The 23,706-nt window shown below is 44.3% G+C and overlaps 2 protein-coding genes and 1 long non-coding RNA gene across 3 annotated transcripts in view; 1 reads left to right on the top strand and 2 right to left on the bottom strand.

Moving 5' to 3' along the window:
* Positions 1-537: 537 nt before the first annotated feature.
* LOC139424270 (zinc finger and SCAN domain-containing protein 21-like) lies at positions 538-7,102 on the top strand. Its single transcript, XM_071175960.1, has 2 exons — positions 538-1,300; positions 3,789-7,102. Exons 1-2 carry the CDS (start codon positions 943-945, stop codon positions 4,508-4,510), a joined length of 1,080 nt encoding a protein of 359 aa, XP_071032061.1. The 5' UTR covers positions 538-942; the 3' UTR covers positions 4,511-7,102.
* Positions 7,103-12,444: 5,342 nt separating this feature from the next.
* On the bottom strand, positions 12,445-16,107 carry LOC139424272 (uncharacterized). Its single transcript, XR_011635917.1, has 2 exons — positions 15,594-16,107; positions 12,445-13,637 (listed from the first exon to the last, which is right to left on the bottom strand). It is a non-coding gene; the product is annotated as an uncharacterized lncRNA (long non-coding RNA).
* A 5,908-nt stretch (positions 16,108-22,015) lies between these two features.
* LOC139424174 (zinc finger protein 596-like) overlaps positions 22,016-23,706 on the bottom strand; it is a 1,819-nt gene continuing 128 nt past the window's right edge. Inside the window, exon 2 of the mRNA XM_071175857.1 lies at positions 22,016-23,092. Coding sequence (XP_071031958.1) covers positions 22,284-23,092 — 809 coding nt within the window. The 3' untranslated portion in view covers positions 22,016-22,283. The remainder of the gene's footprint in view (positions 23,093-23,706) is intronic.

Genomic DNA, 23,706 nt, shown 5'->3' with positions numbered 1-23,706 from the left:
GCATGATGCTGCCACCACCATGCTTCATTCATAAATGTACACTGGACCAAACGTTTATAAAGGTAGACCAAGGTAATATGATACGACATACTGTATGTTGCAGATACATTCATAAATCTACACTGAACCTGACATTTATGCCTCGACATCACTCAGCATTGAATCAAATTTATTTGGGTGAAAACCTAATACAACAATATGTAATATATTCCCAGAGGATGGCAAAGTATTAATTAAAATGTGTAAAGGAAACTGCTTGTGATTTGAAGAAGAGACTACCAGTTCATCACAGACACTAGTTAATAGCGCCCAACCAGAGCTTCTAACTACATTGTTTTAGATTGCCTTCTGGCATGTTTGGAAAGCATATTTACTTATTTGAAATGGGTCGAATCTATGTATTCTTTGGTGTGGTTGAATAGTGATTTTATATGCTATTTTTTACCTCAGCTGCATTACCCACTCCAGTCAGCAGATGGCAACGTGTGTATTTTATGTCGGGGGATGCTGTGTGACGTATAAACCAGTGGACGGTACGCTTCTTTTGTTCACAACAAGCCTGGTAAGGGTGAACTTGGGCAACTTGCTAGAAATCGTCGAATTCGAGACACGTTCTGTGTATATTAGACACTGTTTGTTTTTTAAACACACGCACATGTCTACGTGTTAACGTGTTTTATTCCACATAGTTAGCTAGCTATTTTAGCTAATGCTAAACAGCTAATGCTATATAGCTAGCTAACATCCCCGACCATGAGCTCAGTAATGTACTCCCCCACCTTCTAAAGAAGAGGAGGTCTGCTGGACGGAGAAAGAAGCTCCCGTGAAAGAGAAGAAGGAAGAGGAAGCTGTTACGTTTTTTTGTCGGGTAGGTGGCTTGCTAAGTTAGCATTAGCAACTAACCTAAGGTTAATTATATCTACCTAGTTAACGTCCCCGACCATGAGTTCACTAAACGACTCCCCACCTTCTGAAGAAGAGGTCTGCTGGACGGAGAAAGAAGCTCTGGGGCTGAACATTATCGTAAAAGAAGAAGAGGATATTAGAGTGAAAGGAGAGGAAGGTGAAGAAGAGGAGGATATTAGAGTGAAAGGAGAGGAAGAAGAGGATGCAGCGTTCAGAGTGAAGGAGGAGGAGGACCAGGTCACAGTGAAAGAAGAAGAGGAGGAAGAAGATTTCAAAATAATAAAGGAGGAAGAGGAGGAGGCTATTACATTGAAAGAAGAGGATGTTCTAGTGAAAGGAGAGGAAGAACCCTTTAGAGTGGAAGAGGAGGAGACTGAAGATCTGATTGACACCAGTAAGTAAGATCTTAAAAACAGGGGCATAAACTCTGTCTGCAGTTATGGAACCAAAGTATAGTTTTAAAGTGGCATTCTACTGAACGACCCTGCTGTTTAGTCTATTAAACTGGTACTCACTTCATCCATCTGGAACGACCCTAAAGGGGCAGGCATTCTACTGAACGACCCAGCTGTTTAGTCTATTAAACTGGTACTCACTTCATTCATCTGGAACGACCCTAAAGGGGCAGGCATTCTACTGAACGACCCAGCTGTTTAGTCTATTAAACTGGTACTCACTTCATTCATCTGGAACGACCCTAAAGGGGCAGGCATTCTACTGAACGACCCAGCTGTTTAGTCTATTAAACTGGTACTCACTTCATTCATCTGGAACGACCCTGTTGTTTAATCTATTAAACCAAATCAAATGTATTTATATAGCCCTTCGTACATCAGCTGATATCTCAAAGTGCTGTACAGAAACCCAGCCTAAAACCCCAAACAGCAAGCAATGCAGGTGTAGGCTCATTTACTTGTGTGGCTGCCAGCCAAATAGCATTGAACTTCTTTTGTCATCTGATGGAAATTAAGCTATTTTTCCGCCAAATGTGTTGCACTATAGTTGCACGTCCCTGATCATTCTATATATTTAACAGGACCCCTGTCAATACACAGCTGGACTCACCAGCCCCCCGCTTTCTCCCTTGGTATTTACAAACAAACACTTGACTGGCTTAACTGTTCTGGGGAACTATGCTAAAGATTCATAATGTAAAATAATGTGACTGGCTCAACTGTTCTGGGGAACTACGCTAAAGATTCATAATGTAAAATAATGTGACGGGCTCAACTGTTCTGGGGAACTATGCTAAAGCTTCATAATGTAAAATAATGTGACCGGCTCAACTGTTCTGGGGAACTACGCTAAAGATTCATAATGTAAAATAATGTGACCGGCTCAACTGTTCTGGGGAACTACGCTAAAGATTCATAATGTAAAATAATGTGACCGGCTCAACTGTTCTGGGGAACTACGCTAAAGATTCATAATGTAAAATAATGTGACCGGCTCAACTGTTCTGGGGAACTACGCTAAAGATTCATAATGTAAAATAATGTGACTGGCTCAACTGTTCTGGGGAACTACGCTAAAGATTCATAATGTAAAATAATGTGACTGGCTCAACTGTTCTGGGGAACTACGCTAAAGATTCATAATGTAAAATAATGTGACGGGTGACATGAGATACGCGATCTGTTCTATCTTCTCTAATGCATTGCGCAAGTTGACTGCAGGTATATACTTTAAAAAGTAGATACAAATATTAACATGTATAGAAAAACTTCAAATAAATAGTTTAAAGTATTGATGGTACTGTAGAGATTGTTAAAGATGCAACGAGTGGGGGCCACCAGCAAAATGGGTTTGATACATGTAGAGTCCTGGACAGAGTCTTGTCCATCAGTCGCTGTGGATGGAGTGGAACATTAAATATAGAGTCCTGGACAGAGTCTTGTCCATCAGTCGCTGTGGATGGAGTGGAACATTGAATATAGAGTCCTGGATAGAGTCTTGTCTATCAGTCGCTGTGGATGAAGTGGAACATTAAATATAGAGTCCTGGACAGAGTCTTGTCCATCAGTCGCTGTGGATGGAGGGGAACATTAAATATAGAGTCCTGGACAGAGTCTTGTCCATCAGTCGCTGTGGATGGAGTGGAACATTAAATATAGAGTCCTGGACAGAGTCTTGTCTATCAGTTGCTGTGGATGGAGGGGAACATTAAATATAGAGTCCTGGACAGAGTCTTGTCCATCAGTCGCTGTGGATGGAGGGGAACATTAAATATAGAGTCCTGGACAGAGTCTTGTCCATCAGTCGCTGTGGATGGAGGGGAACATTAAATATAGAGTCCTGGACAGAGTCTTGTCCATCATTCGCTTCAGGTTAAGAGCGTTGGGCTAGTAACCAAAAGGTTGCTGGTTCGAATCCCAGAGACAACTAGGTGAAAAATATATCAATGTGCCCTTGAGCAAGGTACTTAACCCTAATTGATCTTTGATAAGAGAGTCTTCTAAATGACAAATCGTGTAACAATTTCAATATAATAATGTTTTCGGGTTCACAATAGTTTCATTTCTAAGTACTAAAACATGGGTAGTGGTCCTAGAACAGAGGTCAAAGGTCAATCGGCTAAAAACCTGCCTCTATGAAAGCAAGGTTCTAGAGTGGTATTATTATTTGTATTTTTTTGGCTACCAAGTAAAAAAATAAATAAATGAAAACTGGCCTCGGGTTATTACCAGTCTGGATTAAACCTCATATGAAGACAGTTTTATCATGTGTAGGTTTCATTCAGGTCTCTGTTTAACTAAATACTCAGTATTTTATTGAGGGATCTAGTCTAGATTAAACCTCATTGGAAGACCGTTTTACCATGTGGAGGTCTTATTCAGGTCTCTGATTAGTATTTAGCTAAATACTCTGTTTGTCTTTGGCAGGAGAGAGACCAGATTTTCACTCTGACAGCGGGAAGAGTTCTTCAGTGGCACCGGACTCCGAGACGCCCAAACCAGCGAGACAACATCACTGCTCCCACTGTGGAAAGAGTTTTTGGTGGTTAGGGCACCTTAGACACCATAAGAGAACGCACACAGGGGAGAAGCCCTACCCATGCTCCCAGTGTGGAAAGAGATTTACCATGTTAGGGAACCTGAAACAGCACGAGAGGACACACACTGCAGAAAGGCCGTTTAAATGTTCCAAGTGTGGAAAGAGTTTTACCTGGTTACGGTACCTCAATAAGCATGAAGAAATACATACAGCAGGGAGGAAGACCTGCCAATGCTCTCAGTGTGGAAAGAGATTTACTACGTTAGGGTACCTGAAAACACACAAGAGAATACACTCCGGAGAGAAGCCTTACCAATGCTCCCAATGCGGAATGACTTATAACCAGTTAGGGAACCTGAAATCACATGAGAGAATACACACGGGAGAGAAGCCCTTCCAGTGCTCCCAGTGTGGAAAGAGATTTACTGGTTCAAAGAACCTGAAATTGCATGTGAGAATACATCGTGATAAACATACAAATACACAGGAGGGGAAGGAGGAGGAGGAGAAGACATACCACTGCTCTCATTGCGGAAAGACATTTTCCCGGGCAGAGGACCTGAAATCACATGAGAGAATAGAGAGGCTGTGTTCCGACTTGAGTTTTTGACTTAGAATGTGTTTCTTCTTCAAGCCACATGAAATCATATTGTACACTGAGTACACCAAACATTAGTATCACCTTCCTAATATTGAGTTGAGCCCCCCCCATTTTGCCCTCAGAACAGCCTCCATTCATCGGGGCATGGACTACAAGGTGTTGAAAGCCTTCTACAGGGATGCTGGCCTATGTTGACTCCAATGCTTCCCATAGTTGTGTCAAGTTGGCTGGATGTCCTTTGGGTTGTGAACCATTCTTGATACTGTTGAGCTGGAAAAACCCAGCCTGGCACCTACTACTATACCCGGTTCAAAGGCAATTACATCTTTTGTCTTGTCCATTCACCCTCTGAATGGCGCATACACACAATCCAGGTTTAAAAGGTTAACCGTTAACCTGTCTCCTCCATATCATATAAACTGATTGAAGTGGATTTAACACGTTTAAAAATTAAAAATAAATCACATTTATTTAACCAGGTAACAGAACACACAGAACACATATAACACATTAAACACACAACACATAGAACACACAACACATAGAACACACAACACATAGAACACACTAGACATAGAACACACAACACATAGAACACACTAGACATAGAACACACTACACATAGAACACACTACACATAGAACACACTACACATAGAACACACTACACATAGAACACACTACACATAGAACACACTACACATAGAACACACTACACATTAAACACACTACACATAGAACACACTACACATAGAACACACTACACATAGAACACAGAACAATTTTTTTTTCCCCCCACCTTTATTTAACCAGGGAGGCCAGTTGAGAACAAGTTCTCGTTTACAACTGCGACCTGGCCAAGATAAAGCAAAGCAGTTCGACACATACAACACAGAGTTACACATGGAATAAACAAACATACAATCAATAATACAGTAGAAAAATCTATATACAGTGATAATAAATAGACCATGGTGGAAAAGTAATTACAATATAGCAATTAAACACTGGAATGGTAGGGTGTGCAGAAGATGAATGTGCAAGTAGAGATACTGGGGTGCAAAGGAGCAAGATAAATAAATAAATACAGTGTGGGGATGAGGTAGATTGGATGGGCTATTTACAGATGGGCTATGTACAGGTGCAGTGATCTGTGAGCTGCTCTGACAGCTGGTGCTTAAAGCTAGTGAGGGAGGTAAGAGTCTCCAGCTTCAGAGATTTTTTGCAGTTCGTTCCAGTCATTGGCAGCAGAGAACTGGAAGGAGAGGCGGCCAAAGGAAGAATTGGCTTTGGGGGTGACCAGTGAGATATACCTGCTGGAGCGCGTGCTATGGGTGGGTGCTGCTATGGTGACCAGTGAGCTGAGATAAGGTGGGGCTTTACCTAGCTGAGACTTGTAGATGACCTGGAGCCAGTGGGTTTGGCGACGAGTATGAAGCGAGGGCCAGCCAACGAGAGCATACAGGTCGCAGTGGTGGGTAGTATATGGGGCTTTGGTGACAAAACGGTTGGCAATCATTTGAGAAACCAAGGCTGTTGAGTCTGCCAATAAGAATGTTGTGATTGACAGAGTTGAAGCCTTAGCCAGGTCAATGAATAGGGCTGCACAGTAATGTCTCTTATCGATGGCAGTTATGATATCGTTTAGGACCTTGAGCGTGGCTGAGGTGCACCCATGACCAGCTCTGAAACCAGATTGCATATCGGAGAAGGTACGGTGTGATTCGAAGTGGTCGGTGATCTGTTTGTTAACTTGGCTTTCGACGACCTTAGATAGGCAGGGTAGAATAGATATAGGTCTGTAGCAGTTTGGGTCTAGAGTGTCTCCCCCTTTGAAGAGGGGGATGACTGCGGCAGCTTTTCAATCTTTGGGAATCTCAAACGATACGAAAGAGAGGTTGAATAGGCTAGTAATACGGGTTGCAACAATTTCGGCAGATAATTTTAGAAAGAGGTCCAGATTGTCTAGCCCAGCTGATTTGTAGGTTTCCAGATTTTACAGCTCTTTCAGAACATCAGCTATCTGGATTTGGGTGAAGGTGAAGTGAGGGAGATTTGGGTGAGTTGCTGTGGGGAGTGCAGGGCTGTTGGCCAGGGTAGGGGTAGCCAGGTGGAAAGCATGTCCAGCCGTAGAAAAATGCTTATTGAAATTCTCAATTATCTTGGATTTATCGGTGGTGACAGTGTTTCCTAGCCTCAGAGCAGTGGGCAGCTGGGAGAAGGTGCTCTTATTCTCCATGGACTTTACAGTGTCCCAGAACTTTTTGGAGTTTGTACAACAGGATGCAAATTTCTGTTTGAAAAAGCTAGCCTTTGCTTTCCTTCCTAACTGCCTGTGTATATGGGTTCCTAAACTCCCTGAAAAGTTGCATATCGCGGGGGCTATTCGATGCTAATTTCTGTTTGAAAAAGCTAGCCTTAGCTTTCCTTCCTAACTGCCTGTATGTTGGTGAGATCAATAAGGGACCATATCTTTCACCTGGACTCACCAGGTCAGTCTATGTCATATGAATCCATATGTGTGATTTCATAGTTTTGATGTCTTCACTATTATTCTACAATGTAGAAAATAGTAAAAATAAATAAAAAACCCTGGAATGAGTAGGTGTGTCCAAACTTTTGACTGGTACTGTAAACTGTATAATGTATTGTTACACCATGTAGGAAGAGTATAGACCTAGTCTGTTCATTATATACATCTAAACTCAGCAAAAAAAGAAACTCCCTTTTTCAGGACCCTGTCTTTCAAAGATAATTTGTAAAAAATCAAATAACTACACAGATCTTCGTTGTAAAGGGTTTTAACACTGTTTCCCATGCTTGTTCAATGAACCATAAACAATTAATGAACATGCACCTGTGGAACGGTCGGTAAGACACCAACAGCTTACAGGTGGTAGGCAATTAAGGTCACAGTTATGAAAACTTAGGACACTAAAGAGGCCTTTCTACTGACTCTGAAAAACACCCAAATAAAGATGCCCAGGGTCCCTGCTCATCTGCTTGAACGTGCCTTAGGCATGCTGCAAGGACTCATGAAGACTGAAGATATGGTCAGGGCAATAAATTGCAATGTCTGTACTGTGAGACGCGTAAGACAGCGCTACAGGGAGACAGGATGGACAGCTGATCGTCCTCACAGTGGCAGATCATGTGTAACAACACCTGCACAGGATCGCTACATCCGAACATCACACCTGCGGGACAGATACAGGATGGCAACAACAACTGCCCGAGTTACACCAGGAATTTACAATCCCTCCATCAGTGTTCAGACTGTCCGCAAAGGCTGAGAGAGGCTGGACTGAAGGCTTGTTGACCTGTTGTAAGGAAGGTCCTCACCAGACATCACCCGCAACAACGTTGCCTATGGGCACAAACCCACCATCGCTGGACCAGACAGGACTGGCAAAAAGTGCTCTTCACTGACGAGTCGTGATGGTCGGATTTGTGTTTATCGTCGAAGGAATGAGAGTTACACCGAGGCCTGTACTCTGGAGCGGGATCGATTTGGAGGTGGAGGGTCCGTCATGGTCTGGGGTGGTGTGTCAAAGCATCATCGGACTGAGTTTGTTGTCATTGCAGTCAATCTCAACGCTGTGCGTTACAGGGAAGACATCCTCCTCCCTCATGTGGTACCCTTCCTGCAGGCTCATCCTGACATGACCCTCCAGCATGACAATGCCACCAGCCATACTGCTCGTTCTGTGCGTGATTTCCTGCAAGATAGGAATGTCAGTGTTCTCCCATGGCCAGCGAAGAGCCCGGATCTCAATCCCATTGAGCACGTCTGGGACCTGTTGCATCGGCGGATGAGGGCTAGGGTCATTCCCCCCAGAAATGTCCGGGAACTTGCAGGTGCCTTGGTGGAAGAGTGGGGTAACATCTCACAGAAAGAACTGGCAAATCTGGTGCAGGCCATGAGGAGGAGATGCACTGCAGTACTTAATGCAGCTGGTGGCCACAGCAGATACTGACTGTTACTTTTGATTTTGACCCCCTCTTTGTTCAAGGACACATTATTCAATTTCTGTTTGTCACATGTCTGTGGAACTTGTTCAGTTTATGTCTCAGTTGTTGAATCTTATGTTCATACAAATATTTACACGTTACGTTTGCTGAAAATTAACGCAGTTGACAGTGAGAGGACTTTTTTTGCTGAGTTTATATGGACAGTGGCCTGCTCTCCTAACACTGCAATGATATTAAACTATATGAACAGTGCCCTGCTCTCCTAACACTGCAATGATATTAAACTATATGAACAGTGGCCTGCTCTCCTAACACTGCAATGATATTAAACTACGTGGACGGTGCCCTGCTCTCCTAACACTGCAATGATATTAAACTATATGGACAGTGACCTGCTCTCCTAACACTGCAATGATATTAAACTATATGGACAGTGGCCTGCTCTCCTAACACTGCAATGATATTAAACTATGTGGACAGTGACCTGCTCTCCTAACACTGCAATGATATTCAACTACATGGACAGTGCCCTGCTCTCTTAACACTGCAATGATATTAAACTATATGGACAGTGGCCTGCTCTCCTAACACTGCAATGATATTAAACTATGTGGACAGTGACCTGCTCTCCTAACACTGCAATGATATTCAACTACATGGACAGTGCCCTGCTCTCTTAACACTGCAATGATATTAAACTATATGGACAGTGACCTGCTCTCCTAACACTGCAATGATATTAAACTATGTGGACAGTGACCTGCTCTCCTAACACTGCAATGATATTCAACTACATGGACAGTGCCCTGCTCTCCTAACACTGCAATGATATTAAACTATATGGACAGTGCCCTGCTCTCCTAACACTGCAATGATATTAAACTATATGGACAGTGACCTGCTCTCCTAACACTGCAATGATATTAAACTATGTGGACAGTGACCTGCTCTCCTAACACTGCAATGATATTAAACTATATGGACAGTGCCCTGCTCTCCTAACACTACAATGATATTAAACTATGTGGACAGTGCCCTGCTCTCCTAACACCACAATGATATTAAACTATATGGACAGTGACCTGAAAACGTATGTTCCTTATAATAATTAACCCTCACATAATGCTGCCCAAAAACAATGAACATTTCTCTCACCCAGTGGGATATAGGCTATTTAGGTGAGTGTTGGTGTTGACCCATAAGGCAGTGCCCACTTACCCAAAGGCAACATGGACAGATAGGACTCTACCTGTGTAGAGCACATGCCCCTTTGTCCTTCCAGTCTCTAAAGTGTTAGCGATGATGCTAATGACAACCATCATGAGTGAGTGCGTTTGTCTACCACTATGTGTAGTTGTTAGCGATGATGCTAATGACAAGAATAATGGCGCTAAGCCTTTTTCTTTAAATTATAATACATGTTTTATGAGATTGTAGATGGATCTTAGACCATTCCTCCATACAGAATCCTACCAGATGTTTTATGAGTTCTAGAACACACTGGGAGGGATCTTAGACCATTCCTCCATACAGAATCCTACCAGATGTTTTATGAGTTCTAGAACACACTGGGAGGGATCTTAGACCATTCCTCCATACAGAATCCTACCAGATGTTAATGAGTTCTAGAACACACTGGGAGGGATCTTAGACCATTCCTCCATACAGAATCCTACCAGATGTTTTCTGAGTTCTAGAACACACTGGGAGGGATCTTAGACCATGCCTCCATACAGAATCCTACCAGATGTTTTCTGAGTTCTAGAACACACTGGGAGGGATCTTAGACCATGGCTCCATACAGAAACCTACCAGATGTTTTATGAGTTCTAGAACACACTGGGATGAATCTTAGACCATTCCTCCATACAGAATCCTACCAGATGTATGATGAGTTCTAGAACACACTGGGAGGGATCTTAGACCGTTCCTCCATACAGAATCCTACCAGATGTTTTCTGAGTTCTAGAACACACTGGGAGGGATCTTAGACCATGCCTCCATACAGAATCCTACCAGATGTTTTATGAGTTCTAGAACACACTGGGATGGATCTTGGGCCATTCCTCCATACAGAATCCTACCAGATGTTCGATGATTTCTAGAACACACTGGGAGGGATCTTAGACCATTCCTCCATACAGAATCCTACCAGATGTTTTATGAGTTCTAGAACACACTGGGATGAATCTTAGACCATTCCTCCATACAGAATCCTACCTGATGTATGATGAGTTCTAGAACACACTGGGAGGGATCTTAGACCGTTCCTCCATACAGACTCCACCCAGATCCTTGATATCCGTCACGGGTTCTCAATGGAGTTCGTTCCGGAGACTGAAATGGCCATTGCAAAATGTTGGTTTGTAGTCAATGAACCATTTCTATGTGGATGTTGATGTGTGCTTGGGGTGGCAGGCAGCCTAGTGGTTAGAGGGTTGATTGATCAAATCCCTGAGCTGACAAGATAAAAATCTGTCGTTCTGCCCCTGAACAAGGCAGTTAACCCACTGTCCCTAAGCCATCATTGTAAATAATAATTTGTTCTTAACTGACTTGCCTAGTTAAATAAAATAAGAATTGTCTGTCTGGATGATCCATTTGAAGCCAAGTTTCAGCCTCCTGTCAGAGGAAACCAGATTTCGGCCAAACATTTCCTGGTACTTGGTAGAATTCATGATGCTGTTGACCGTAACAAAGGCCTTAAGGACCAGTGGAAGCGGAACAGCCCCATAACATCAAATATACCCTACCATATTCTACAGTAGATACGAGGTTCTTTACTGTGCGTTCGTCTATCTTTCGATGCCAAACCCACCGCTAGTGTGTCTAGCCAAAGACCTCCATCTTTGTTTCATATCACCATATGACCTTTTTCCAATCCAAGTGCCAAACTCACCACTGGCTCCAACGCTGTTTAGCTCCAGGTGTTTACATGTGTTGGTTACTCTCACTAAAGGCTGTTTTTTTTCTGGCAACCCCTCAAGAGCCTACTGGCATGTAGGTGGTGTCTAATTGGAGATTCGGAGACCCTAAGATGACCAAGTTCTGGAATTCAAATTCTAATGTGAGATTCTTTATGATTTATGAAGGTCAACAACCATTTGTCTCTTTTCGTTTGTGAGTTATTTGCCCTTCCCCATGCACTCACTACTGTAAGTGGCTCTGGATATGAGCATCTGCTAAATGACTCACTACTGTAGAGGCTCTGGATAATAGTCTGCTAAATTACTCACAACTGTAGAGGCTCTGGATAAGAGAGTATGCTAAATGACTCACTACTGTAGAGGCTCTGGATAAGAGAGTCTGCTAAATGACTCACTACTGTAAGTGGCTCTGGATATGAGCATCTGCTAAATTACTCACTACTGTAGAGGCTCTGGATAAGAGAGTCTGCTAAATGACTCACTACTGTAAGTGGCTCTGGATATGAGCATCTGCTAAATGACTCACTACTGTAGAGGCTCTGGATAAGAGAGTCTGCTAAATGACTCACTACTGTAAGTGGCTCTGGATTTGAGCATCTGCTAAATGACTCACTACTGTAGAGGCTCTGGATAATAGAGTCTGCTAAATGACTCACAACTGTAGAGGCTCTGGATAAGAGAGTATGCTAAATGACTCACTACTGTAGAGGCTCTGGATAAGAGAGTCTGCTAAATGACTCACTACTGTAAGTGGCTCTGGATATGAGCATCTGCTAAATGACTCACTACTGTAGAGGCTCTGGATAAGAGTCTGCTAAATGACTCACTACTGTAAGTGGCTCTGGATATGAGCATCTGCTAAATGACTCACTACTGTAAGTGGCTCTCGATAAGAGTCTGCTAAATGACTCACATGTCAATGTGATGGCAGATACATTTTTACATGCGTTACCTAACTTTTATACCCCAGTGACACAGGAAGACATGAACTAAAAAAAGTTCTAATGTTGTGGTGGAAATTCAACACCAGGGACACCTGAAGTCCATTTTAAACAAATCACTCTTTATTATCACGGCCCGGAGAGGTTCACAAACTCAATCCGAGCTTGATGAAAAGGGCGTTCCCCTTTCAGTCCTTATATACTGCTACACAAACAAGTTATATGAGCATGATTTACATTATTAACGTTGGTTCCTGCATGTGACTGACTGATACCTCACGAGGCTGAGATACTCATTTTGTCTCACAGAACAATGTTCTGGGCCGTATTGCTACATTTCTTATGGTTTACTCCCATCTACAATCAGTGTGTACAATCAGTCAGTCACTCGCATGAACCGAACCAAGACATGTAATTACAGAGCAGCATTATTCTAAACATACAATCTGATACACAGAGAGAGAAATGTCCCATCACAATGTTAATGTAGATTTTATTTTATTTATTTAATGAACAAGAATCTTTACGGGTGCCAATAAATGAAAGTTACAAGTTTTTTTCACTTGTTAAACAAAATATTTTTCTCTGAGCAATTGTATTTGTATAAAAACACAATTTCAGCATACAATATTCAGCTCAGTACTTGTATTGTCGATCTTGAACACATCTTTATCAAGGGTGTTAATCATTTTGGAGGTGGTTATTCCGGGGCCTTAACTGGTCTTCACAACGTTAGGTCTTCTCCCCTCCTGTGTGTGTTCTGTCAAACTCTTCCCACATTGGGAGCATTGGAAAGGTTTCTCTCGTGTGTGCGTCATTTCATGCTTTTTCAGTATCCCTAAATAGGTAAAACTCTTTTCACACAGGGAGCAGTGGAAAGGCTTCTCTCCGGTGTGTATTCTCGCATGCATTTTCAGGTTCCCTAATTTGGTATAACTCTTTTTACACTGAGAACATTGGAAAGGCTTATCTCCCGTGTGTGTTCTCTCATGCTCTTTCAGATGCGATGCCTGGATAAATCTCTGGCCACACTGAGAGCATTGAAAAGGCCTCTCTACAGAGTGTGTTCTTTCATGCACTTTTAGATACCCCAAGTGTCCAAAACCCATTCCACACTGGGAGCAATGATAAGGCTTCTCCCCTGTGTGCGTTCTCTTATGTTCTTTCAGGTGCTTTAACCTGGAAAATATCTTTCCACACTGGGAGCAGTGGTGTCTCCTCACTGGTTTGGACGTCTCTGGATCAGGTTCCCCTGAAGGACTCTTTCCTCTGTCAGAGTGACAGTCTGATATCGCTCCTGTCAAAGAAAAAAACAGAGTATTTGGTTAAACAGCGAGACCTGAATAAAAATCTTCACATGATTAAACTGTCTTCCTATGAGGTTTAATCCAGACTAGATCCTTCAGTATAGTTTGGATCCTGGGTGCTGATTGGTTGACAAGTGCTAGTTATTTTTATGATAATAAATAACAGTTCCATTTGAATTATCCATGTACATCCACTGTCCCACAGCTCAGCCAGGTAATTTATCAACTGTATCTCCACTGTCTCACAGCCCAGCCAGGTAATTCATCAACTGTATCTCCACTGTCCCACAGCCCAGCCAGGTAATTTATCAACTGTATCTCCATTGTCCCACAGCCCAGCCAGCTAATTCATCCACTGTATCTCCACTGTCCCACAGCCCAGCCAGGTAATTTATCAACTGTATCTCCACTGTCCCCACAGCCCAGCCAGGTAATTTATCAACTGTATCTCCACTGTCTCACAGCCCAGCCAGGTAATTTATCAACTGTATCTCCACTGTCCCCACAGCCCAGCCAGGTAATTTATCAACTGTATCTCCACTGTCCCCACAGCCCAGCCAGGTAATTTATCAACTGTATCTGCACTGTCCCACAGCCCAGCCAGGTAATTTATCAACTGTATCTCCACTGTCTCACAGCCCAGCCAGGTAATTTATCAACTGTATCTCCACTGGAAGAAAAAACATAGACATGCAAGATCATAATAATAATAACCATTTTACTAGAACCTGTAAATGAACAACACAGTGTTTAGGGCTGTTTCCCCGGCACTCCGCTGCGCAACACGCCTAAGAACAGCCGTCGTGCCTTTTGTTTGCCTCAATTAAATAACTGGTGGCCCAGTTCCTTTTACAACATTTAATCCCGATCAAAAATAATCCTCGTCTCGATTCGGTTTTCTTCATCATTTGCAAATCAGACACGAGTTGGTTGTAATAACTGGTTATATGATGTGGTATCGTAGATATTTTAAATCAGATCAGTCTGTCTAAACCTTATAGCTAAAATATGAAGGACCTAATGACACCATTGTCTGGGGGTGTCCTCGGATGGGGCCACAGTGTCTCCTGACCCCTCCTGTCTCAGCCTCCAGTATTTATGCTGCAGTAGTTTATGTGTCGGGGGGCTAGGGTCAGTTTGTTATATCTGGAGTACTTCTCCTGTCCTATTCGGTGTCCTGTGTGAATTTAAGTGTGCTCTCTCTAATTCTCTCTTTCTCTCTTTCTTTCTCTCTCTCGGAGGACCTGAGCCCTGGGACCATGCCTCAGGACTACCTGACATGATGACTCCTTGCTGTCCCCAGTCCACCTGGCAGTGCTGCTGCTCCAGTTTCAACTGTTCTGCCTTATTATTATTGGACCATGCTGGTCATTTATGAACATTTGAACATCTTGGCCATGTTCTGTTATAATCTCCACCCGGCACAGCCAGAAGAGGACTGGCCACCCCACATAGCCTGGTTCCTCTCTAGGTTTCTTCCTAGGTTTTGGCCTTTCTAGGGAGTTTTTCCTAGCCACCGTGCTTCTACACCTGCATTGCTTGCTGTTTGGGGTTTTAGGCTGGGTTTCTGTACAGCACTTTGAGATATCAGCTGATGTACGAAGGGCTATATAAATAAAATTGGATTTGATTTGACCATTGAGATTATAAAAACACTAATGATTGTAGCGCTTCAAAACATGTTTTAAAAATATATATATAATTTGCTCATGGGTTGTCGAGTATAAGAGTAGACTGAGCAAAGCACAACAGAAAGACATTTGGAAAAATAGAATGTAAAGCATTTAATCCGTTAACGTTTTGTTGGTTGACCACCACTCGTTATAGCTTTAACAATTACTAAAGTACACAACAACATATTCAAGTGTAGAGTGCTCTTTTTTAAAAACCAGACATTAGTTCAACAACTGCAGAGTTTGTGGCCCTGTTTTTAAGATGCTACTTACTGGTGTTGATCAGATTTCCAGTCTTCTCTTCGTCCACTCCAAACACGTCTACCTCGTCCAATGTGACAGTGATCTCCCCCTCCACTCCAACATCTGCGTCCTGCTCTTTCGCGTCTTCCTGTTTCACTCGGAAAGCTTCTTCCTCTTCTTTCACTGTTACAGCCTCACCCGCGACTTCTTTTTTGACGGTGACAGCCTCCTCTTCCTTCTCCTCTTTCACCGTCCAGCAGACCTCCTCTTCTTCGGCAGGGGGAGAGTAGCTTAGTGAGCTCATGGTCGGGGATGCTAGCTAGCTAGTTAGCATTAATGACAAGGCAAGTGCTACTGCTAATTTAATCAGCCAGCTAGCTGACTACTAGCAACGTTCAATTAAATGCGACAATTAGCTAGCTATACAACATACATGTATTTAAAACAGTGGCTAATACACACTGAAAGTGTCTAATGAGCTTTAACGTTTTAGCTATATTGGCTAGCAAGCTACCATGGTTGATAACTAGATCAGCGTCCCGTTAGCAACACAAAAAGTACTTCCGGGTCACGGAATTTTGGAAGATTTTCTAAATAAAAGTCCCACACGTAATAGTGGAAAGGTGTCAATGACCTGTATTTATTCATTATATATGATAAGTAATTGTCTAAACCTTAAACAATTATTTATATTTGTAACATTTGCATTAAATGTGGGTTTTAAACCATTTTCCAAGGTCAAATAATTGGCCATATTTCGTATTGTCTTTATAAAGCAAAAAATATTGCGGGTGCCGCAGGTTTGTAGAATATATATACTGTATATTCCTCAATGATAATGGATGAGGGGATGAGTCTTTGAACATATTCCAATCAGTTGTCGCCAAGCAATCCTGAGGCATTGAGTACGCCTCCTCTGTCCAGCGCCTCACAATTCTCCGTTTTGGTTGCTCGCTGGAACAGAGAGAAGTGAACTTATTGATTCGAAAATATGGGGGTGAGTGATGGCTTTATACTTGTCAAGGATGTTTGTGTACCCGTGGGTCCAGCACACTATTTCCTCATAGGACAGGAGACATGATAATGGTACTTTGGGAGCAGGGCCAACTTTTGGAGACTCAAAGGGAAAACAATACCCCACCCACCACACACCTTTATAATAAGCTAATGCTCCAAATTTAAACATTTTTTTTTCGCACATGGCTTTTATTCTCTGCAAAATCCCACAAATCCCATTGTAAGCAAGTTTCTAGACTACAGCTCAAAGAGAGGGCAAACAGGAGTGACTGTCAGCTGATCACAAAGGTCAGATGACATAACAATAGAGCTCGTTGGCCACACTAGTAGTAGGTTTGGCGTTGAAAAATAGAAGCATATGCAGAAAAATAACGCATATCTACAGTAAAAATATGGTAAGCTAAGGACCCTGGGACTGAACACCTCCCTCTGCAACTGGATCCTGGACTTCCTGACGGACCGGCCCCAGGTGGCGAGGGTAGGCAACAATACATCCACCATGCTGACCCTCAACACAGGGGCCCCTCAGGGGTGCGTGCTTAGTCCCCTCCTCTACTCCCTGTTATCCCACGCCTGCGTGGCTGTGTACAATTCCAACGCCATCATTAAGTTTGCCAACGACGTGACGGTGGTAGGCCTGATCACCGATGACGGTGAGACAGCCTATTGGTGCCAGCACAACAATCTCTGCCTCGACGTCAGCAAGACAAAGGAGCTGATGGTGGACAACACCAACACAGTCGTGAAAAGGGCACAACAGCCTGGGTTCAATCCCAGTCGTGAAGAGGGCACAACAGCGCCTCTGGGTTCAATCCCAGTCGTGAAGAGGGCACAACAGCGCCTCTGGGTTCAATCCCAGTCGTGAAGAGGGCACAACAGCGCCTCTGGGTTTAATCCCAGTCGTGAAGAGGGCACAACAGCGCCTCTGGGTTCAATCCCAGTCGTGAAGAGGCACAACAGCGCCTCTGGGTTCAATCCCAGTCGTGAAGAGGGCACAACAGCGCCTCTGGGTTTAATCCCAGTCGTGAAGAGGGCACAACAGCGCCTCTGGGTTTAATCCCAGTCGTGAAGAGGGCACAACAGCGCCTCTGGGTTCAATCCCAGTCGTGAAGAGGGCACAACAGCGCCTCTGGGTTCAATCCCAGTCGTGAAGAGGGCACAACAGCGCCTCTGGGTTTAATCCCAGTCGTGAAGAGGGCACAACAGCCTGGGTTCAATCCCAGTCGTGAAGAGGGCACAACAGCCTGGGTTCAATCCCAGTCGTGAAGAGGGCACAACAGCGCCTCTGGGTTTAATCCCAGTCGTGAAGAGGGCACAACAGCCTGGGTTTAATCCCAGTCGTGAAGAGGGCACAACAGCGCCTCTGGGTTTAATCCCAGTCGTGAAGAGGGCACAACAGCGCCTCTGGGTTTAATCCCAGTCGTGAAGAGGGCACAACAGCGCCTCTGGGTTTAATCCCAGTCGTGAAGAGGGCACAACAGCGCCTCTGGGTTCAATCCCAGTCGTGAAGAGGGCACAACAGCGCCTCTGGGTTTAATCCCAGTCGTGAAGAGGGCACAACAGCGCCTCTGGGTTTAATCCCAGTCGTGAAGAGGGCACAACAGCGCCTCTGGGTTTAATCCCAGTCGTGAAGAGGGCACAACAGCGCCTTTGGGTTTAATCCCAGTCGTGAAGAGGGCACAACAGCGCCTCTGGGTTTAATCCCAGTCGTGAAGAGGGCACAACAGCGCCTCTGGGTTCAATCCCAGTCGTGAAGAGGGCACAACAGCGCCTCTGGGTTCAATCCCAGTCGTGAAGAGGGCACAACAGCGCCTCTGGGTTTAATCCCAGTCGTGAAGAGGGCACAACAGCGCCTCTGGGTTTAATCCCAGTCGTGAAGAGGGCACAACAGCGCCTCTGGGTTTAATCCCAGTCGTGAAGAGGGCACAACAGCGCCTCTGGGTTTAATCCCAGTCGTGAAGAGGGCACAACAGCGCCTCTGGGTTCAATCCCAGTCGTGAAGAGGGCACAACAGCGCCTCTGGGTTTAATCCCAGTCGTGAAGAGGGCACAACAGCGCCTCTGGGTTCAATCAAAGTCGTGAAGAGGGCACAACAGCGCCTCTGGGTTCAATCCCAGTCGTGAAGAGGGCACAACAGCGCCTCTGGGTTCAATCCCAGTCGTGAAGAGGGCACAACAGCGCCTCTGGGTTCAATCCCAGTCGTGAAGAGGGCACAACAGCGCCTCTGGGTTCAATCCCAGTCGTGAAGAGGGCACAACAGCGCCTCTGGGTTTAATCCCAGTCGTGAAGAGGGCACAACAGCGCCTCTGGGTTTAATCCCAGTCGTGAAGAGGGCACAACAGCGCCTCTGGGTTTAATCAAAGTCGTGAAGAGGGCACAACAGCGCCTCTGGGTTTAATCCCAGTCGTGAAGAGGGCACAACAGCGCCTCTGGGTTTAATCCCAGTCGTGAAGAGGGCACAACAGCGCCTCTGGGTTTAATCCCAGTCGTGAAGAGGGCACAACAGCGCCTCTGGGTTCAATCCCAGTCGTGAAGAGGGCACAACAGCGCCTCTGGGTTTAATCAAAGTCGTGAAGAGGGCACACAGCCTGGGTTCGATCCCCGAGAGACCAATGAGTCGGTGCACAATTGGCCCAGCGTCGTCTGGGTTAGGGTAGAGTTTGGCCAGCCGGGATGTCCTTGTCCCATCGCCCTCTAGCGACTCCTGTGGGCGCCAGTTGTAATGTGTTTCCTCCGACACATTGGTGCTGCTGGCTTCCGGGTTAAGCGAGCAGTGTGTCAAGAAGCAGTGTGGCTTGGCAGGGCCGTGTTTCGGAGGACGCATGGCTCTCGACCTTCCCCTCTACTGAGACGGTACGGGAGTTGCAGCGATGGGACAAGACTAAACTAACTAACTGGATACCATGAAATTGGGGAGAAAAAGGGGTAAAAAATGTACAAAAAACACACACACACAAAAAAAACGTTATACAGGTGCACCCTTGAGAGCATCTTGACTGACTGCATCACCGCCTGGTATGTCAACTGCTCGGCATCTGACCGCAAGGCGCTAGCTGTTTCCACTTCACAATAACAGCCCTTACAGTTGGCCGGGGCAGCTCTAGCAAGGTAGAAATTTGACGAACTGACTTGTTGGAAAGGTGGCATCCTATGACGGTGCTACGTTGAAAGTCACTGAGCTCTTCAGTACGGGCTATTCTACTGCAAAATGTTTGTCTATGGAGATTGCATGGCTGTGTGCTCTATTTTATACACCTGTCAGCAACGGATGTGGCTGAAATAGCCAAATCCACTCATTTGAATGGGGTGTCCACATACTTTTGGCCATGTAGTGTACATCTACAGTTTAAAACACTGTAGAGACACTGTAAAGTGCTCCAATGTTTAGACTGTTTGCTATCAAGCTACCCAGGTTGCTGAAAAAGGGTCCTGTGCTGTCCACTAGATTTTACGTCACGCAAAAAACATCATCTGAAAGACCCACATTCCCAATCACGGTCAGTTGTGATACAGCCTGGAATCCAATCATGGTCTGTAGTGACACCTCTAGCACTGAGATACAGTGCCTTAGACCGCTGTGATACAGCCTGGAATCGAACCAGGGTGTCTGTAGTGATGCCTCCAGCACTGAGCTGCAGTGGCATAGACCGCTGTGATACAGCCTGGAATCGAACCAGGGTGTCTGTAGTGACACCTCTAGCACTGAGATGCAGCGCCTTAGATACAGCCTGGAAATGCCTTAGATACAGCCTGGAATTGAACCAGGGTCTGTAGTGACACCTCTGGCACTGAGATCCAGTGCCTTAGACTGCTGTGATACAACCTGGAATCGAACCAGGGTCTATAGTGTTTTAGACTCTAGCACTGAGATGCAGTACCTTAGATACAGCCTGGAATTGCTATGATTCAGCCTGGAATTGAACCAGGGTCTGTAGTGACGCCTCTAGCACTGAGATGCTGTGCCTTATTCCACTGCGCCACTCGGAAGCCCATCATTCACCACCGGAAGCTCATCATTCACCACCGGAAGCTAATTTTAAAGAAACCCAACTGCATATTTAAATAATAGTTACATGTAATGAATGTTTTGTTCTTACCTCGTTTTGTGCCAGTAGGCTGTGGGTTATTCTGACAGCAGCTAGATGACAGGAAGCATGCTGGTCTTTTAGCTTCGCAAATCTCCCCCATGTGAAATAATGAGTTGTATCCATAATTAGCCCCGGTAAAACATTCTTCTACTCCCCAGTGGGACCTAAAAACACGATGTCAAGTTGATATGCCGCTTCAATGTATTCGTACCACACATCAACTTAAAGATGCACTATGCAGAAATCTCTCCGCCATTTTCCTGGCTCCTAAATTCTAGTAGTTCACCTCATTTCAGTCTAATTTCACAATGACAAGCAGTCATTGTGTAGAGAATCATTGTACCATCTAAACCACTATAGAAATATATTTTACACAACCAAATATTGTTCAGGGGTTTTGAAGCTGGTGGACTACAGACACCCTGATTCGATTCCCAATTAAAAGATACAAAAACTATACTTCAAAACAGGGAAGCATAGAAATTGCACACATGGAACAGATCTACAGCTTCTTGGACTTTCTTTCAATGAGACTGACAGATCTATAACGCATATTTCTGTGTGAATGTGTGTCAGGTTTGCCCCCCCTTTAAAATAGAATGTCATTATATCACCGAGAAAACGCAAGGAATCAAAAATGTGGCAAAGTGACACGTCTCAAATTTTCAGGGAGCACAAAAGAGTACGTAGAATAGCGGAACATATTACAAGGAGTTGCCTCTTTTGTGACGAGAAACGACATTAGAACACTGCGCTACGCTCTGAATCTTCAGTCTCCATGAAGCTTGTGGCAAACCTGAAGTAAGCAACGTGACGTCCTTCACAGTGACTCGGATGTACAGTTGTGCTCAGCTCAACGCTGTGGTCGCTTTTGTAGGTTTTGAGGGGCTTGAATGGAGCACATCGAAAACGTGTGAAACTTACTCGTCAGTTGTAAGTGTCCCAATCGCGCGCCACTCGATTATTAACTTTTGAGTGGCGCGAATAGTAGAGACGTTTGAGAGATAGAGGACGGTCACGTGTGTTTGTAAAGCAGAGGTCCGGAGTTCGAGTCAGGTATGTGTCTAATCAGGGGAAAGTGGTAATGGCTAAGTAAGCAGCGTGACGTTCTTTACTCGGATATGTTCACACTGACATAGCCTGCTTCATATTCAGTTATTATTTTGAAATAAAAAAAAACATAGATGTATTTTTTGGTCCATTTTATACAACTTGATTTCATGTGGCATAAACAAAAGCACAACATTTTGCGGTACAATATATGAGACAAGTGTGGGAGCATTATTTGTGTTTTCTAACTGGTTACAACTAACTGGTTATCATTATTTGTGGGGGTTTTCTGTGTGAATGTGTGTCAGGTTTGCACAAAAACGTTACACATTGTAGCTTTAAAATAGAATGTCATTAACTTAAAGTATATTTGATGTGCTATATTCGTTTCTACACTGGAACAGCGGTAAGGCATCGTCACTGTATGTATTACGTCATGGTTTTTTCAGGTGCCCTAACTGGTTAAAATTAACTGGTTAAAACTAACTGGTTAAAACTAACTGGTTAAAACTGACTGGTTAAAACTGACTGGTTAAAAATATACAATTCCATACTAGGAGCATAGCTAACGTTTCTCTATGGTGTGGATTCTTTCATGTTCTTTCAATTGCCTTAATGAGGCAAAACTCTTTAAGCACAGGGAGCATTGGTAAGGCTTCTCTCCTGTGTGTATTCTCTCATGCATTTTCAGGTTCCCTAACTTCGTAAAACTCTTTCCGCACTGAGAACAGTGATGAGGCTTCTCTCCTGTGTGTATTCTCTTATGCATTTTTAGACTCCCTAACTCTGTAAAACTCTTTCCACACAGGGAGCAGTGGAAAGGCTTATCTCCTGTGTGTGTCCTCTCATGTTTTTTCAGGTTGCTTAACTCTGTAAAACTCTTTCCGCACAGGGAGCAGCGGTAAGGCTTCTCCCCTGTGTGTATTCTCTTATGTATTTTCAGGCTCCCCAACTCTGTAAAAGTCTTTCCACACTGACAGCAGTGATGAGGCTTCTCGCCTGTGTGTGTCCGCTCGTGCCTTTTCATGTTGCCTAACTCTGTAAAACTCTTCCCGCACAGTGAGCAGTGGAAAGGCTTCTCTCCCGTGTGTGTTCTCTCGTGTGATTTCAGGTACCCTAACTTGGTAAAACTCATTCCACATTGAGAGCATTCGTAGGGCTTCTCTCCTGTGTGTATTCTCTCGTGTATTTTCAGGTTCCCTAACTGGGTAAAACTCTTCCCACACTGGGAGCAGTGATGAGGTTTCTCTCCTGTGTGTGTCCTCTCATGTCTTCTCAGGTTTCCTAACTTGGTAAAACTCTTCCCGCAGTGGGAGCAGTCGTGTGGTTTTGCTGATTTGGACGTCTCTGGTTCCTCTGAGTCTGATCTTTCTCCTGCCAAAGACAAACAGAGGGTTTATTTAAACAGAGAGACCTGAATAAACACTAATTGAAAACACTATTGAACTTCACTGTTGTTATGCAAATCATTTGTGGCACATAAGCAAACATTTCAGGTCAAACAGTCTTATAAAACATCTACCAGAATTAGTTTGAAAATGTATTAGAAACAGGCTGAAAGGGGATTGGAAACTGGTATGGAAAGGTATTAGAAACAGTCTAAGGGGATTGGAAACAGGCTGAGAAGGGGATTGGAAACAGGCTGAGAAGGGGGATTGGAAACAGGCTGAGAAGGGGATTGGAAACAGGCTGAGAAGGGGGATTGGAAACAGGCTGAGAAGGGGATTGGAAACAGGCTGAGAAGGGGATTGGAAACAGGCTGAGAAGGGGATTGGAAACAGGCTGAGAAGGGGATTGGAAACAGGCTGAGAAGGGGATTGGAAACAGGCTGAGAAGGGGATTGGAAACAGGCTGAGAAGGGGATTGGAAACAGGCTGAGAAGGGGATTGGAAACAGGCTGAGAAGGGGATTGGAAACAGGCTGAGAAGGGGATTGGAAACAGGCTGAGAAGGGGGATTGGAAACAGTCTGAGAAGGGGATTGGAAACA

Source organism: Oncorhynchus clarkii, chromosome 13, assembly GCF_045791955.1.
Source record: "Oncorhynchus clarkii lewisi isolate Uvic-CL-2024 chromosome 13, UVic_Ocla_1.0, whole genome shotgun sequence".
Classification (NCBI taxonomy): domain Eukaryota; kingdom Metazoa; phylum Chordata; class Actinopteri; order Salmoniformes; family Salmonidae; genus Oncorhynchus; species Oncorhynchus clarkii.
This window is presented reverse-complemented; position numbering and strand designations above follow the sequence as displayed.